At 40.9% G+C, this 18,978-nt stretch overlaps 1 protein-coding gene across 4 annotated transcripts in view; it reads right to left on the bottom strand.

Annotated features, from left to right (window-relative positions):
• Positions 1-4,193: 4,193 nt before the first annotated feature.
• LOC137261855 (ras and EF-hand domain-containing protein-like) overlaps positions 4,194-18,978 on the bottom strand; it is a 40,747-nt gene continuing 25,962 nt past the window's right edge. For 2 of the 4 annotated variants that reach the window (XM_067799659.1, XM_067799660.1), the window contains 14 exons: positions 16,397-16,492; positions 15,843-16,036; positions 15,387-15,455; positions 14,591-14,693; positions 14,261-14,340; positions 13,135-13,280; positions 12,132-12,265; positions 11,352-11,576; positions 10,825-10,963; positions 10,364-10,445; positions 9,912-10,026; positions 9,021-9,140; positions 8,653-8,729; positions 4,194-7,601 (listed from right to left, as the gene is read on the bottom strand). In XM_067799659.1, coding sequence (XP_067655760.1) covers positions 7,505-7,601; positions 8,653-8,729; positions 9,021-9,140; positions 9,912-10,026; positions 10,364-10,445; positions 10,825-10,963; positions 11,352-11,576; positions 12,132-12,265; positions 13,135-13,280; positions 14,261-14,340; positions 14,591-14,693; positions 15,387-15,455; positions 15,843-16,036; positions 16,397-16,492 — 1,677 coding nt within the window. In that variant the 3' untranslated portion in view covers positions 4,194-7,504. Of the gene's footprint in view, positions 7,602-8,652; positions 8,730-9,020; positions 9,141-9,899; positions 10,027-10,363; positions 10,446-10,824; positions 10,964-11,351; positions 11,577-12,131; positions 12,281-13,134; positions 13,281-14,260; positions 14,341-14,590; positions 14,694-15,386; positions 15,456-15,842; positions 16,037-16,396; positions 16,493-18,978 lie in introns of all 4 variants that reach the window. The other 2 variants (XM_067799657.1, XM_067799658.1) reach the window with 2 other exon arrangements.

The raw sequence follows: 18,978 nt of genomic DNA, 5'->3' as shown, positions 1-18,978 counted from the left end.
CCAGTCGTAACGCTAAGGTCACAGTAGTTCCTACACCCTAACATACTAGACGTACGACAGTCGTAACGCTAAGGTCACAGTAGTTCCTACACCCTAACATACTAGACTTACGACAGTCGTAACGCTAAGGTCACAGTAGTTCCTACACCCTAACATACTAGACTTACGACAGTCGTAACGCTAAGGTCGCAGTAGTTCCTATACCTTAACATACCAGACTTACTCCAGTCGTAACGCTAAGGTCACAGTAGTTCCTACACCCTAACATACTAGACTTACGACAGTCGTAACGCTAAGGTCACAGTAGTTCCTATACCTTAACATACCAGACTTACGCCAGTCGTAACGCTAAGGTCACAGTAGTTCCTACACCCTAACATACTAGACTTACGACAGTCGTAACGCTAAGGTCACAGTAGTTCCTACACCCTAACATACTAGACTTACGACAGTCGTAACGCTAAGGTCGCAGTAGTTCCTATACCTTAACATACCAGATTTACTCCAGTCGTAACGCTAAGGTCACAGTAGTTCCTACACCCTAACATACTAGACTTACGACAGTCGTAACGCTAAGGTCACAGTAGTTCCTACACCCTAACATACTAGACTTACGACAGTCGTAACGCTAAGGTCACAGTAGTTCCTATACCTTAACATACCAGACTTACTCCAGTCGTAACGCTAAGGTCACAGTAGTTCCTACACCCTAACATACTAGACGTACGACAGTCGTAACGCTAAGGTCACAGTAGTTCCTACACCCTAACATACTAGACTTACGACAGTCGTAACGCTAAGGTCACAGTAGTTCCTACACCCTAACATACTAGACTTACTCCAGTCGTAACGCTAAGGTCACAGTAGTTCCTACACCCTAACATACTAGACTTACGACAGTCGTAACGCTAAGGTCACAGTAGTTCCTATACCTTTACATACCAGACTTACGACAGTCGTAACGCTAAGGTCACAGTAGTTCCTATACCTTAACATACCAGACTTACGCCAGTCGTAACGCTAAGGTCACAGTAGTTCCTATACCTTAACATACCAGACTTACGCCAGTCGTAACGCTAAAGTCACAGTAGTTCCTACACCCTAACATACTAGACTTACGACAGTCGTAGCCGTCAAGGTGACCGTAACTGCCATTCCTTAACACAGACTTGCAACAGTCGTAACGCTAACGCTGCTTTGTACACCCAGACCAACAGGACAAGGTGTATTGTATTCTACACAAGATCAGGCTTATTCATGTGTTGTCAGTTGAAAAAATGACTAGATCATGAAGATAGAGATTTCAGTGAGTGTTATGTGTCAGGGTGACCCCGGACGTTTAGTGGTCTTGTCTATTGTTCAGTAAACATCATGCCTAAAATTCTAAAAGATGGTTCTGTGTTTGAGAAGATGCCGTATTTTTTTTTTCTTCTTTATTTTGACAAGGGTGTGCATTCCTGGATAAACTACAATTTGTACTGTGCTTACAAGAATTACTTTTGGTCCACGATCTTACTGAGAAAAATTGTTGGACGGCACATTTTCAAAATATGTTTGAGGGAAGCATATTTTCATGATCTGAACTATGACTTGACATGTGTGCAACTAATGTAGAAAGTATTATTGTATGTTTATTTTTATAGATAAATATACTTATGCGTCGGTCTACATTTTCAGCTAATTTCCAATATCATTCACTAAGGATTTGACTCACTATGCAAAATAACCACTAAAAACACTAGTAAAAATCAGCTGGTTAGGCTAGCTAGTGAATTTGCATGGGATCCTTTTTTCATTCTCTCGGACTTGTTATGTTATAATAAACTAAGTCTTTTAAATCATGCAAGATTATGGCCCTATAAAAAATCTTCATCATATTACAGAGGTTAATTATAAAACTCGTGTCTACATTCAATTTGCGGGCTTGTGAATTATTTTGTGGGCATAGCAAGCCAGCAAAATTTGGAAATTGTTTCGCACTCTGGCATTATTGGACTGATTGGAATCGACCCGTATCCTGAGGCGGGATAAGACAGCGTTCAAACTGCTCGCCTACTTCAAACCAAAAGGTTTGTCTCGGAGCATTGTTTCGAATCTTTTCACTGTTTCTCAGAAGGTTTTCTCCTTAACGGTTTTCAAATATTTTCAACACTTTTCCACATAGTCTGACGGGACAAGGAGGGACATATAGATTAACCTACACAGTGAAGACGCTTGTTGAGATTAGAAGATAATCCCTCTTCAAATGCTCACTGACCCCCAGGCTGTGGGAGGTAAACCCCGAAACATGTTCACACCGCCCTTCGTGGGGGCGGGGGTAGCTTAAAACCGCCCGGGAAAGGAGATATCGCCCACATCGATCTGTGTACAAATATGACAGCAGTCATAGGACAAGTTATCGAGCGTTATCGAGAGTTGAGTCACTGTCTATAATCTGAGGTTTGCTTTGTTTGATGGGAAACGGGCAATGTTTTTAGTAATGCCATGACATGCAGCTTTATGTGGCAGAAAACCTCAAACTGACACATGTCCTTCCGACAGACACTAAGTCAGTTCTAGCCTTTTATATAGAATTCAGGACGGTGAAAGTACATGAAGCTATTGGTCAGGCATATGAAGGTATTTCTCATGTACATGAAGGTATTCCTCGGATATATGAAGGTTTAGCTCAGGTGAATGAAGGTATTGTTTAGGTATATGAATTTACAGCTTGCGTATGTGAAGGTAATGCTCCGGAAAATGAATTTATAGCTTAAGTATATGAAGGCATTGCTCTCGTATATGAAAGTATTGCTCAGGCATATGAAGGTATTGGTCAGGTATATGAAGGTATTTCTCATGTATATGAAGGTATTGCGCAAGTATATAAACGTATTGCGTTTTAGATCTCAATAATAAATGTCAGAGATATGAATATTTCACAGGTTTATAACGTACATACCTGCTTAGGAAAAGGATTCAATCAAATTAAAGGCTGAGACATTCACGAACATGTACGAGTGTTTTGCTGCTGAAAACGGGTATAGAAATGGCAAAATATGCCGGTAACGTCGTCTAGTGTGAAGGTCACGGTGCAGTTGACCTTTAGGTGTCAAATTTAGGAAATACTTCACCCGTTTGAAACTCGAAGATATACAATTTTCAGGTGTGACTGCCTTAGCGAGTATGGCATTTTGATGAAATCCAACATGTACTGGGAGTATTACAGTTGAGGAGAGCAAGACGCCGGACCGATGCTTGCATCACATGATAATGAGCGGTAGAACAATGATTGAAGATGTGTGTTTAGGGGCTGTTCGCAGGGGCGCATGATAAGTAAAAACACTTTGTTCGAACCCCATCATGGTTACAAGGTTTGAAACCGATCTACGATAGACTAAAAATTGCTAAAAGCATCGGGAATAATCTTCACTCACACTTCCTGTGGAATATTTCTGAAAACGCCGTAAGGGCGGGGAATACTCACACACGCATGTTCACATGTAGGGAATCGAACGCGGACCTAAGTGGACACGAGAGGAAGCTTTAACCACTCTCCTACCCTCTGACCTTCATACAGTGTGCGGGAATCTTATATTGGACATACTGTGACAATGAAAACAGTTACAAAGCTGAACAATAAGGATTGACTGGTTAAGCTGTGCCCTGACTGACTGATCGGGGTAGATTAGGTTAGATTAGTGGTTAGAACGTCGCTAGAAACACCCGGGTTTGATTCCCCTCAAGGGTACAGTTTGTGAAGTCCATTTCTGCTGCTCCCGCGCAAATGTTGCTGAAATGGCAGTGAAACGGCGTAAAAACGTACCCACTCACTCACTTCTGACTAATGACATGTGACATCATGACCTTGTAGAATAGTATCCATGCTATCAACCACTGCTTACAACCCAGAAGCTCCTTTCACGAAGCAACCTTTACTAAGGTTAACCTTAACTCCCACGCTTTAACACTGCACTAAGGTACCTTAGTGACTTACGATCACCTACGTGCATTGCAAAAAGAGGCCGTGGACCTAGACTTTCGATTGACATGTGCAATACATACACATTCAACATACGACTATGTTAGCGCTAAGAGAGCACCGGGAATCAAGACCCGGGGGGTACTGCTGAAAACAGGCCATCACACTCTCCTTTGTCGTCTAACTACAGCTGTTCTGTCCAGTTTTAGTGTAGTGACATAACATAAGACAATTAAGATTTCATTTTTTTTATTGAGACTGTATTTACAGAACTTTCCCCCTTCGACTGTGAGACAGGTATTAATTACAGGAAGTCCGATAAGACACCACTGAAACAGTTATCACAGGTAAGCTGGCGGCATACTTAGCGAACGAAATCTTGATTTGTCAGAAATGGAACAGTTTCGAGCATAACACTACAGAAGCGCGGATACGGTGTCCAGTAAACCTTTTTCCACCGATCAAATATGCACATTCCACATGTGCAAAATGCCTTACACCCTCGCCCTGTTCCGAAAACATATTGTTCGGCCGATGAACCAAGAAAACATGTCCTCTCAAGATCTTCCTTCGTACAATGTCCATGTTACCGAAACTTGCATCATGTTCAACTATAAGGTCCGTAAGCAAGTCACGGCACTCTGATCTTTGGTACTTCCGGTGACAAGCAACGTTTCATGCCTTTCCGAATAGCTTCACGGTTGTCAGTTGACAGCAAAGAACCGATAATTCCAGCATGAATAACAAAGTCCCAATCTAACGACCCCTAAATTTGCCAACCATTACAACTGCCAACAGCTGTGACAGCCCAGCTAGGTTGTATACTTGGTCCGGTCTAGTAAAGTCATATTTGACGGTCGCGCAGTTTGGCACCAGAAGTGGTTCTTGAATATACGCTTGTCATCGGAAATCTGACACTGTAAGTGACCTGGGCCCCAAGCTGACACGCCCTAAGGGAGTCGGAACCAACGTATTACCGGAAGTGGATCCTCCGCGAAACTTAAAGACCCTATTCCATGATACTGTTACCTCTGCATCTGTGATACGAGATGGGACAACAGCATGTGTCACTGACTGGAATCATTTTAATCTTTTTTATGAATAACGAACAACAGAATGACTCGACCTGATTATATCAACATATAATGTAATAATGTAACCGGACGTTGTAGAGTAATTCACCCAGGATTAACAATCAGAGAGCATCTTTAACAAGACGATCCGTAAATGTGTTTGCCCAGTCTACCCGGTGACCGAACTACAAGTGTCTGTGTTAACGGGACTATCGAAACCCGGATAAACGAAATATCCCGATTATCGATGCCCATGCACAATAGATGCCCAGATTATCAAGATCGAGGCGAATGGGTGTCCAGACAATCAAGACTCGGGATAAATGGGTGTCCTGACTGTTGAGGTCACGGCTATGTGGGTTTTCGTTTCATAAGAAATATTACTAACCAGCCTCTTCACATCAAAGCTCTAGCGCTACTCAAGCGAAAATGCTATGGGCAATTGTCATCTTGATACGATTTTTGTGCGTGGTTCTCACAGCAAGGGTTAGGAACATGGATGGATGTAAACGCTATGGAATTCAAAAGACATGGAATAAATAGCCTGTCATGACGATGATAATGAAACAAGTACATTCTACATATAAGTATTCTCATGACTGTCGTTGAGGTATAGTTTCAGTATGACGTAACGCTGATACTTTGGACGGACAACCATATGACTAATCCAATGTTAATGCTGATTATTAATCGTGATGATATTATGTAAAGTAGAAAAGTGTCAACATTTACTTCTTTCTACTCTCACAGATCAAACAAATACAAACCATTGAACCAAATATCAGCATGTTGTCCATTCAATTCAAATCAAATTTAGACTTTTCACAAACTGTTAATTCAAAGTATTAAAGAGGTGTCGCTACCTGGAGATAACATAAACGAAGATTATTGTGAACCCATTGAACATCATCGCGACTTAGCGACTGTTTCCTGGAAACACAGCTACCAGAACTCTGTGAAGTGGCCAGATACAGTTGGTACAAATGAACCTATCTGTTGACGCTTTGCCAATAAGCAAAGGATGATCCGTATAAATCTAAAGAGCGCGAGGTCCGACCAGCGACAATTAGCCGAAAGCGCCGAAAGCGCCCCCAAACGCCCAAGGCACAAGCACTATCACAACTTTTCAAAACGTATTTGAGACAGACATTTTTATGCACACAATTATTTCGTTCCTATAGGTGAATTCTAATTGTTCGGAAATCTTTTGGAACAAATTAATTTCAGGGGTGTTAGTGTATTTACCGACTGATATCTCGGTATTTAGAATTCTTTACAGATACGAATACCTGGGTCAAATTTCCCCTTGTAAACAGTACGTTCAATGTAGAATCGGAAGTCCTGAAATCGTACACAAACACGCAGATTCGATAAATACATTTGGAATGCAAACATATTTGCCCCGATATTTACAAGATCATGTACAAAACAGAATAATATTATTTTATCCTAAAACTATGACTAAAGGTATAAGATAAAAACATCAGGTAAAACACCAGCATCAAAACATATTGAGATAATTTTACGAAGATATAAGTTTGGTTAATTAACACAGGCTTCTAGTTTCAAGTATGAAATGGGACTTTTATACATGTAAGCATGTACTATGAAAACTGCATGTACAATATATACCATTTCAACATGTTGGTCACGATAACTCATATATATATATAAAATAAATTATGCATTTAATGTTGCAAATGAATGCAAAAATTGCTCATCAATGATACAAGCAACACCAGTATACATAAGCAACGCTATACAAGACGCTATGGTATATATCTGAAATGGAAGCACTTAAATAGAGCCAGTTTAAGCATGACTGGGGAATATTAAAGCACGTGAACTGGATATGGGTGTCATATAATTGACCTATATTGATGGAATAGATGTGCTTGCACATAATGCCGGAATATCGTAATGTTCCGCCGACCAGTCAGTGAGTGGATACATATATATACAATACAACCCTGTCAACACTCCCAGTGGACTCGTCCGGTGATCAGTCTTGCCGATCACAATAACCCATCGATCATCATTTCAAGCACTGCTGATCACAGAATGAAGCTGGTAATATGATACTATCACTTGTTTCCTAACCAGTCCAAACTGTTTGTCGTAACGCTGGTGCCCAGTGCAGAAGGGAAATTCCTGTGTGACGTAAATGGTCACGTGTTGATGGAGCACTTCCAACCTTCATGTATGACTCAATGGCCTCCTCTAGGAAATCAGGATTCTCAAATCATCTTCAGGGATATGTAACAGGATTGGCCGGAATCAGCTCATCAAGATTTACAGGATTTCTCACAGGTGTCTTCTTGAAGCATTTATCAGAAAATAACGTTTGCTATTTACACTGTGTCCACATACTGTGTCACGTTAGTTTCTGTTTGAATACAACAGATATATGCCTGGAATTGCGACATCCCACATTGCACTAAACGTCCGTCTGTCTGTGTGTCTTTCCGTCTTATCGACAACACGAGCTGCTTTTCTTCACCGTCTTCATATCCTGCAGCTGCATGCCCACATTTTTCACCTCTAAGTCCTCATTCGTCCGCAGTAATCTGACAAAATAGAGTTCCATCATTAATCGTAATATTGTAACATCAAAAGGCAACATAAGATGTGTTTGTTGTTTGTTGTTATTGCTGTTGGTGTTCTGGTCTGGAAATCGTTTTTGTTAACCCTGAGAGCTAGAGCTATTTTTCACATTTGTAAACGACGGGATCTTTCACTTAGCTTGGTTGTTACTGGCCTCATTTTGATGTGAAACCCTAATGTGCAGAACCTTATATCTATAGCAAATGCTATAAGTAAAATGCCAAAACTAAAAAATAGTGTATCAAAGAACATACATCGCCAGCAACTCTTTGAAAATCAATTGGTATTAAGATTTTACATGGTCACCTCAGAAATGACTGAAGCTTACGTACAATCGCCAAGAAAACCTTTGCCGAGAATCAGTTATTAATGAAAAGGTTCAAGCCTGGAATCTGGCCTATGGGCCACCTCAACGTAACAGTAAAGGCACAGCTCCAGATAAGGCGCGTATTTGCGTATTTTAATAAATAAAGATCACACTTACTCAGTTAATTACAAATCTGTGAATACTAAAGAATCACTAAAAACCCGATAGGTCTGTAATACCTTTCGTACTTTATTCAGTTAACTAAATTGGTTTGCATATGATTCTTCGTGGCACCCAAACAGCATTAGCAAACGGTAGGCGGTGCCTATACAGATTATGCATATACTGTTATAGCCGCAGCCATTGTCCGGAGTTTACTATGATGGTCATATGACTTCCATGTTGAGAATATGACTGAAAACTATTTTGAAATATAACAACGAATAACAACTTTAAGTCTATTGAGAAGCATCTATACTTATATATGTAGTTAATTACCTAATAAGGATAAGAAACTCTGTGTAAAAGTACTCAGTTCTTAAAATTTGTGGGAGTATGCAAAATGCTAGTTACTCATAAAAAATGCAATTACACATACATAAACAGACATGGGAGTAAATACCCAATTACTTGAAAACGTTTTATCACGTATCGTGTATTATATAAGAGCAACGTAACACACTGAGTTAATGTAACGTTCCGCTTACCTAGTCAATTCTATGACTGCTTCTTGTATATTTGATCCGTCCTTAGCGCTGGTTTCGATAAACAATCCTTCATATTCCTGAAAATGGACAAAAATGACAATGACAACGGAACAGAAGGGTGTTAAATGTGATGAAAGTAGCCGATGGAATCATATGACATATACGAAGCCAGTCAGTGAGCCTGACGACCCAATCCCGTTAGTCGCCCCTGACGACCAGCACATGGATTGCTGAGACCTGTCACTTACACATTAAATATCCATCTGTATCATTTAATTTACTAATTATTCCATCTTGCTAAAGAAATACAATGTGAATTTCAACTACCCTTTCATATCAACAGGCTGTAGTGTTTGAGAGTTACCTACCCTTGCCAGCCTTGACCCGTCATCAAACCGGACAACTCGTCGTCCCTGTTGCTGCATTTCGTCCCTGATGTCAGTCTTGTTGGCACAGAACATGATAGGTATTTTCTTCATGGCGCCATCCTGAGATGCCAGTAACCGAAACGGAATCATGGTTTATCAAGGAACTCGGAGACAAAAATAACACTTAACAGCACAAAGTACAAGTTCTATTACCTAACTCAGTCAGCAGCAAACATCCTGATTTATGATTTCACTATCAATACAGGACAAATGGTGAAAGGCCACATTGTAGAGATTTGCCTCCCTTATCTGTGTTGGGATCTGCTTGTCATTTACGACAAGAATCTGATCGTGGTTATTTTGAACAAGTGAACAACTTCCGAATGTCCTCTCAAATGAATCTGATTCGCCGTATGTAGATCACCGATATAACATTGGTAGATACAAAATAAGCATCACGTCAGTAACAGTGCCAATATTATTTTACGCCGTCGTAACAAAACACTTTCTAACGAAAAATCTCTTTCCTTGACCCATCAAATATCATAAGTATTACGTATAGTAATATACACGTTCTAAGTGGCGTATCGTATATAGTGTCATCATCAGCTGTCTACGTTTGGTGCGGGCAACAACAGCGAAAAAGCTAATTGAGTGATAATGAGTTTTGGACCGACATTCTAACGTTCCGAGATGGTAATGAGAATGCGAATTTATTTTGTCCTAAGCACACAATTTTCAGAACCGAACAAATCACATACTCATCGTAACGTCCCCGACCCCCGTCCCAGAATAAGAAATGGTCGCTTCCCTTCTGGCATGGCGTTATAAAGCAGGACAGAGGACAGGCCACATCTAGTAAAATGGGGGTCAACTAACTTGTCTACAAACCTCCACAGCTTCCACCCAATCGCGCACGTTGAGGAAGGAACGCTCGTATGTACAGTCGTACAGCAGCAGAACGCCGTCGGCACGCCGGAAATAAGACTTTGCGATGCTCCGGAACCTGTGTGTATACATCATACATTAATTGAGTCAGGAGTATACGACTGTAGATCGGGATATATAGTTGATGGTGTTTGAGTCAAACTGGATGATGACTGACAAAAAGCCTTCAAACAGATTTTTGCAAGATAAAACAACCGCTTGTAATGAAACACTCTTTCATTTCAACGTGTGAATGAATATACCAGCCAATACGCAGAGTACTACTCCTTGCGACTGACCACAATCCGACACAACTGACCACCACACCTTGAAACTGACCCTAATCCAAAACAACTGACCACTACACTTTGAAACAGAACAACACTCCCAACTGGCCACAATACGCAATAACTGACCTCTCCTGTCCAGCGGTGTCCCAAAGTTGAAGGGCGATGGTCCGGCCATCAACTTCAATCACTTTGGTCTGGAAGTCCACACCTGTGAAAACATACACAATGGGGATACTAAACATTTTGTCAACTGAAAAAACGCGAAGGCAATAAACTTTGTAATGAGTAATTGCTTAAATGATTGTGGTACAGCCCCTTAACGAACATTATCTATGTTACGTCACGATGAGCAAGTCTGTCAAGGGAGAAAGACCCGGAGTAAGGATGTTTGTAAACGTTGACTAAAGGCTAGTAATGATGAGCCAACCCAACAGGCACATCTGGGGCTTATTAGGAATTCGAACTCACATGTCGACGGACACATTGCCTTTTGGACCCAGCAGGTCACCTCAGGTCATCCATGGTAATGTTTAATGTTTACGTCTTGGCCGATGTTGCCTTTACCACAACAGATTTACTGAACGTACCCAGTGTGGAGCTGAGGTTGTTGACGAACTTGCCCTTGCACAGTCTCATGATGAAACTTGACTTGCCGACCGCAGCATCTCCGGCCAGGACCACCTTGTACATCCTCTCGGGCTCCTTGGACACCTTGACGTTGAGTAACTGTACGGCAGACATTAGAGAGTAAGTCGGCTGGATTTTAATGTCATCCCTTGGCAAGGGAGGTAACTGACTTCTAACGTACACTTTCGATCATTCGGCAAACTGGACTTTGAAAGTTAGTTAACTCCCTGTCCTTGGTAAGATGGTTTAAAGTTATCCTGAACATTAATAACGTTAGCACTGTCTCTTTATCCCCTCGTCGAGTAAATGTGAAATTTTAAAGGCCACCATTTTTTACGACAATGGACACCTCAGTTACTGTAGAGTGACCACGATTCGGTCATTAGGGGACTGTCTATGGGTGAACAAACCTGCTCGAACTAATATTGAAGATGATTTGAAGTTTTACAAGCTGGCGCATTGTCGTCATGGTTATCTATCGAGATACCTGTTCAGGGGATATCTGCATCTGTCGTCTTGTGGATCCGCGATTTCCTTTGGGAGTTCGAGTATTTCCGGTGTCACTGGTCGGCAAAGATCGGAGACTGCCACGTGACCCTCGACTTCCGGAGGAGCTGAGACGTTTACTCTGCATGTTCTTAAACAGTTCGGCTTCTGACCTCTCAATGGCGGTCTCTGCGTCAGTCTCCATCTCGTCATGGGAGTCGAACTCCTGGAATGACATGAACAGATCTTTAACAAAATGGCCTCCGACGCGCGGTGAATTTATATAAGATCACTGTGCACATACTGTGCATGTATGGGGGTGTTCTGGGCCCAGATGCACAAAATGATTTAAGCACTGCTAACAAAACTCATCGACTTGTCAGGTGTTGTTTAAGTTGCCACTAGAGTCACCGTTTCTTGTTTTCGGCTGTATTTATGTTATTTAGTAGTATTGAAGATACCTGAAAATACCCCAGATGGATAGCACAGCCTAGAGTGATATTACAACGTTTGTTCACAGGAAGTAAGAACTGAATAATATATATGGATCGATGGCGTTTTCTTTAAACTTCCATTCGCTAGTTATCTGACGATACACCAAAACATCTTTTGGAAGCCGAAAGTTCTATCCCTCATCTCCAAACAAGTCTTTTTACACAATCATTTAAAACAAACTTACGGCTCCAAAAATATGTAAAATCTAGTGATGTTTTGCTGTCCCGGGAAATTTTATGAAAATCATTCTGGTAACCATGACAACCTCATTAGTGTGGTCACTCACCTCCTCCTCCAACATATTGCCTGGCTTCAACCGCTTCGGCCTCCGTGGCAGTGACCGGGCATCGCTCTCGTAACTGAGGCACTCCGACTCGGTGTCAGGTTCGTTGTAGTCGCGCATGGTGGAATGGCCACTGTCTGAAAAGCCCACGACTGAAAACATATAACTGACCATATCTAGGTGGTTGATGCTTTGATTGCAATGATGCTTGCAAGGATATACAATGGAACCCTTTAGTGGTGAATATCAACGTATGCACCTGATCAATGGTGACAATCTCATCAGTATACGCAATATGATGTTTATATGATCGCTCATGGCGGATATACCGGGGATATCGGAACAGTTCGTCGAAGGCATTACATAGAGGTTTTGTGAAAGGAGGTTAGCGGATGGAGGAGGTTGCATGCTAATAAATGGATGCTATAACCAGCGGCGTATAGCAACCGTTAAGAAAAATAGACCCCTCTTACACTTGTGATTGTTGGTTGGGCACGCCCTGAATACAGTCTAAACATAAAGTTTTTCATCTTATCGTGTTTACACGAAAATACTAGCTAGCTACGTGCCTGATAATATCCTTAAGTGTTTTATTCAATGTGTATAAAATATACAGTATAACCTCGCAATACTATCCCCTGAAGATATAGTAAGCGATCCTGCACGACTTCGTTCACACATGATGTTAGGTAAAGGAGTAACCGAAGTGAAGACCACGTGTTTCGCAGTCACAGGAACGGAGGGGCACACATTTTAATAAATTGGTATATATTTTCAGAAACACCATTATACCTCTTCAGTACCTCAAACACACTCTTACCACATCTGCAGGAGGCAGTGATGAGGTAACCATTTCTGCCGTCCCATGCCATGATGGCGCTATAGGCGGCGTAAACGTCTGCAGGACACACATACCGAAAACAAGACCATTATCGGCCCTACACCATGTCAACACTACGCCCAAAGTGATGCAATGGGTCGATGTTGTGTTTACTGTTCAACTTACCTATTTCCTCGTCTTCACAGCTCTCCAGGTGCCGGAATCGTCGTAATGGCGACACCGTCGTCACCTGCATCACATTGGGCTCCAATTCACAAAGCTCCTCGGCCAGCGAGGAGTTGACACTGACAGCTCGGAGGTATTGTGGAGGGCTGAAAAGGGAGATCACTCTCATTCAATCACAACAATCGTAGATGACTAGCGAGAAGAGTCAGGGTATACGTCATATACGTCACGATGCAAGCAGAACTGGAACCCTTTTGATGCGAGGCTTCAAAACGGTTGTAACACAGAATCATATTTTTACTAAAATCGTAAACAAAATAAAACATATTTAACGAAAGTGTTCATCCAATATTGGCATGTTTCAAACAATATGAAACAAAACGGTTTCAGTTCATTCCGTTTCAGCCTCCACCATGTTTTCGACCCATATGCGATTTGTCTCCCTTACATGCTGATCTGCGCGGTAAGACAATGCTGTAGTCTTTTGAGGCAACATTGTCATAGTAATGTATATGGAACGTTGGCACTGACCATTACTGCAGCAAATGTCCTGACATATGTCATGCTTTTTTCAGAATTTACATGACAGCATCCCTGACCAAAATGAATATCGGAAGTTTCAAGGTATATTCGCAAAATATGACATGCAGAAATGTGCCTCAGTACCTCAACTGTATAGAACCTCTACAAAATGGAGACAAACAGTACAATAATATTCATAGTATATCCTTGTCAAGAAAGATAAGGATTCTGCGGTTAAAATCATGATTTCACGTTACAAGGGAGTACGCTACCCTATTTCATTATTAAGCATGATCCTCATAATCCCAGTTATTGCCTTTGAACTTAGTACCTGGGTTCCTAAGGCCAAGACAGAACTGAGCATACAATAAACAATTTCATAACGTGGGAGAAATGCATGTACTTCAGTGGCAGTCTCTCAGGAAACTCAATCGCGGCATTTGTATAGAGAAAACAAACATGGTGAAATTTACATGTATGACGGATTCGGTGACTGTCCGTGATATAATATCATGAGTGTGTCACTTCGCGGTGGGATCTTGGCCTTGTGTAAGTCATCGATTGTTACTGACCAGATTTGTAGCCAAACACCATACTAACTCACCAGGTGTTTTCGAAGTAGTCACTCATCACAGAGCCTTTCCTTGGGGGTCGGGGCGATGTGCTGCGTCCACTGGCCGCAGACTGAAACAACAAACAGGATAATCATCATCAACAACAATATCATCATCAACAGCAACAAAACCATCATCATTATCATCATCATCATCATCATCATCATCATCATCATCAACAACAACAATAACAACAACAATTATCTCTATTCAACATAATCATCGCCATCATCATCATTAACATATACTATCATCATCGTCATCATCAACAATAGCATCATCATCAGCATCAACAACATCGTTATCATTTTAATACCTACATCATTCGATAACGTCCGTTTATGGGAAGTCAGTTTATTTTGAGACGTCTCGAGAGATTCTCGAAGATTATCGTTCGCGTCTAGGAGCTTCTTGTTGGTCTCGCTGAAATATGGAGAAATACTTCTAAATATTTTAAAACTGTGAAGCGTTTTAAAGTTTAGGTTCAATGTCCTTTGACGCACATTTCAAGCATTAATGAAAATACTAATCAGATTTTCTTTTGTACTTTGTTTGTACACCAGACCTGTCAACGATCTTACCAAATAGGTACATCTTACACGTGCAATAACCATCTGTAATCGTTGGTATGGATCATCAGTAAACCTTCTTTATCTTATCGCATACCGTCTTCAGTGACATCACAATGCCCAATAAATGATTATTATGGCACAGCTACACTTGTTAAAGCTTGAGATAAAGAACTGACATAATATCCTTACAAAGATAAAATTATCTCACTTTGCTTTTGGATACTGGTTTCAGATTGGATACTGAATGACAAATCGTTTCCCATGTAACTTGTTGGCAGATAAGATACAAATTTATAATCACCGCAGAGAAATGTCGTATTTAGCAGCAGAGAGAATACACAACGACATAATAACGGCATCTCGAACCTGAATACCTCAAATGCAGTACGTCGAATTTAGCAGATCCTTGTAATTCAAGGGCGATAACCCTAAGCATGAATTATATTCTTAAGGTCTACCTACATAATTTAGATACCGAGGGACACACATTACCATGTGCCCAGTGTAGGCCAATGTAACTGCCGTCTTTCAATAACGTACTTACTGTAATATATGAAGCTGGCGAGTAAGGTTGTCTTGTTCTCTGATGCAGTCCATCACTGTAGTCCTCTCTCTGAAGCACAAAGCACACGTATATTGTCACGTTATATTTACGTTAATTCACATGATGTTGTAGCTACCATCAAAAGCATTATTATCATCATCTTTCTCGTTATCGTCCTAATAATCAGCATTAGTAGTAGAGGCAGCAATGGCACAAGAAGTAGCTGAGGTTATGTTATTTTTAGAGGTCATATTGTTTTTATCAGTTCTCGTTCAGATGACATCACCGCCACTGTCATCATCATCATCATCTTCTTCTTCTTCTTCTTCTGCTGCTGCTGCTGCTGCTTCTTTTTCTTCTTCGTCTTCTTCTTCATCATCATCATCATCATCATTGTTTTTATCATATCAGACATTTTTTATCAAAATGATCACCATAACTGTCATCTAAGCTTACACTTCTAACTCCCGACTCTTCTCCTGGAACTGCTGCTTCGTGGAGACCAGCTCCCCCTTGACCAGAGCCAGGTTCGTCTGTGTGTCTGTCAGCTCACTCCTCAGTTGTCTGTTCTCGTGCTGATATTCCTCCAGACGTGCCTTCAGACTGCACATATATTCCTCTGTCTCCCTCCCCACCTTATCGATACCCTCCTGGAACAACCATATTTGAGAAAGTCAGAACAGCTACAGACTAAGAGAATATTGGCAAATAAATGGATAATATTTGGTTGTTAGCTATGCCTTCAGGTAACTGTGGGAGGAAAGTGCACAATGACACAGGTTACAGACTTCTAATTTGGTAGAACCACTATTATGCTGCTGAAGTTCATAATCAGGGCAAATTTGAATCTATTCAAACCAAAGATCCCGGATCCGGTCACGACAAAGGGAAGTAACTGCACGGAACGTTGAAAGTTGAAATGCTTCCGTGGAACAAACGTACAATTGCTTTTGTTTCTGTACACACTGGGTAAATAATGGTACTGGAACAGATATATAGACAGTGCTTACGCTCTGCATCCTCTTCAGATTCTGCTGCAGCATGGCTATTTCGGCATCCATCAACTGTTTCAGTTCCGCCTTCTCCTGGTCGGATCTCTCCATCTCCTGTTGGGGAAAAAGGACGTTTCCATACAACAACACACAATAACGAGGAGTTTGAAATGAACCTTGAGGTATTATGAAGTCAATTTTCTGCTGGCATTGTGGTTGATTTCAGTTAGACACACATGTGTCTCACCATGGTGGGTTCATTACGTAATATATTTGTACTTTTAACCCTGTAAATGTCATTATACAAACGGTGCTGGCACATTACAATGAACAGTCTGTCAAGACATATAGGGGTGGCCATTTTCAATACTAGTTTTATTTCAGTACATTATGAAGAAAACTCATACATTTCCATGAGGGGTGGTATGGTCCTTCAAGATTTACAGAAGAAAGGCACGTTAATGTAACCAAGATATCAGAGGTTACAAGAAATGTAATCCAGCAGACTGTTTTATATTTGAATACATCACGTATACCTAAAATTGGGCTGCATGTGTGCATTTTTTGCGTAACGAGCTACACAAAAAATATTTTCTGGAAATGACCTGACTTCCAAACAGTAAGTGATATATGTGATTTGGTGAATACCGTTATCACAAGACTGAATCTAAACACAGCTGACATATGTACAAATACATAATGTCAACCCCACATTCTTTATAAACGAACAAAACAGGTTTATAGATTGTCAAGGTGTGTGTCGCATTCTTGCGTTGAAAATCCATACAAGTGGCGAGTTTGCCGTTGAAACTGACACGATTCGGCAACAGCTGTTGCTACAATATGAGTCACCGTCACTCAGGTAGAGCTATCTACACCATCCTTATCAGGCGGCGCATTTGATGTCCCGCTGGCGGCGCTTTGAAGTGTTAAAGACGATTGTACATGCATTGTGTACCTTGATTGACTTCTTTACATGCTAAGGTCAAATCGAATTATAATGTCGACGTTTGCACAGTATGTTATGTTGGAAAAATGCTTGACAATGATTACCTAAGGAATGGGTCATCCTTTTCAGGACAGTTTCAGAAGAAAATTAATAGAAGGCGTTGTGAAAAATGGCATACGACTGGTTTACCAATTTTCCATTTGCTTACTACTTAATAGAGAGCATAAGACTCCTATTTCAACTCTTCATTTTCCCAGCTAACGAGTAATCGTGTGTTTTGGACACAACTCTGTAGTGTACATCTCTTTCATCGTAACAATTTGGTGAAACTTTGATTGACTCAATAAACATTTTAAAAGGGTCTCCACTGTTAGTCAGTGTAAGTGTTGCTGGTTCTTAACGAGTGAGTGACTATGGTTTCACGCCGCGGTTAGTAATATTCCAGGCATGTCAGGACCGGGGCCACCAGAAATGGGCTTTAAGCATTGTATTTACGCCGAGAATCGTGACGAGCGAACGCTCTAACCAATAGGCTGGCCCTATTTCTTTACGAACATGTATACATATATGGGAGATATGAGAGACGTAAGCACTTTAAGACAACTTGACATATTAGTGAGAAACTGTATTCGCGAAAAGAGTATGCATTTGGAATAATAATTATATCATGCCATAAGATTTTTTTTCTCTAATGTTGGGAATATGAATCAGTAGCTCATTGAGAAAGAAGAGGTTACATTAATATGTGGAGCTGGCATATTTTTTTCAGAATGGTACCAAGTTTATCTGGTTTGTTTACCACCTCAATAAGATACGTCATTGTAGGATAAATTTGTTTAGAGCACTTTTAAAATACGCTTATATATACTGACTGAGTGTCCCTTATCTAATACAATGTGAAGACTGTATAACACTATTGAAAGTGCAACATGCGGACGAGTGAATGGAAAACGAGCAGTTGCTCAAGGGACAGTTCAATATCGATCTGGTGACGAAAACACTAAAAGGACGTGACCTGCTGAAATGTGCTGACGGGACATTGGTCATATACGAATGATCTACAAGAATCGTGATTTTGTGTCTCTTGTGGTCACATGTAGTGAGTGTGACCATGTCAAATGACCAACTCTCGTGTCGCATTAGTAGCTTTCTTTAAAGTGATGTAGCACCCCAGGTCAGATAGGCCGGGTATGTTTGACTCTAACAAGTATCAGCGGATTATTTAGGGCAGAATATGTTCTATTCTTATAATTAACTATGAGTTTTGTTGAAGACGGGATATTGTTCAATCAAAGCTAGCTAGCAGTGAGTGAGTGAGTGAGTATGGTGTAACGCCGTATGCAACAGTGTTCCAGCAATATTACATCGAGTGACACCAGAAATGGGTTTCACACATTGTACCCACCCAAAGAAAATGCCAAAACAGTTCATTAATGAGAATATTACACACGGTCTGTGAACGACCATTTTCGGATCCAGAATAATCTTTTCAATTTTGGCCTTCAGGTTTGGCATCCGCGGCGGTCTGCTACCTCACTCTGGGTGAGAGTGGATTCGAGCCTAGGACTGGGCCAAACAGGTACCAGAATGTGCACTTTACTGAGAAAGTGTTATCCCACGTTCTGTAGGATTTTAATTCTTTTTTTAAAAA

The sequence above is a fragment of the Haliotis asinina genome, chromosome 14 (genome assembly GCF_037392515.1).
Source record: "Haliotis asinina isolate JCU_RB_2024 chromosome 14, JCU_Hal_asi_v2, whole genome shotgun sequence".
Classification (NCBI taxonomy): domain Eukaryota; kingdom Metazoa; phylum Mollusca; class Gastropoda; order Lepetellida; family Haliotidae; genus Haliotis; species Haliotis asinina.
Note: the sequence above shows the minus strand (reverse complement) of the source record. Positions and strands in the feature narration are given on the sequence as shown.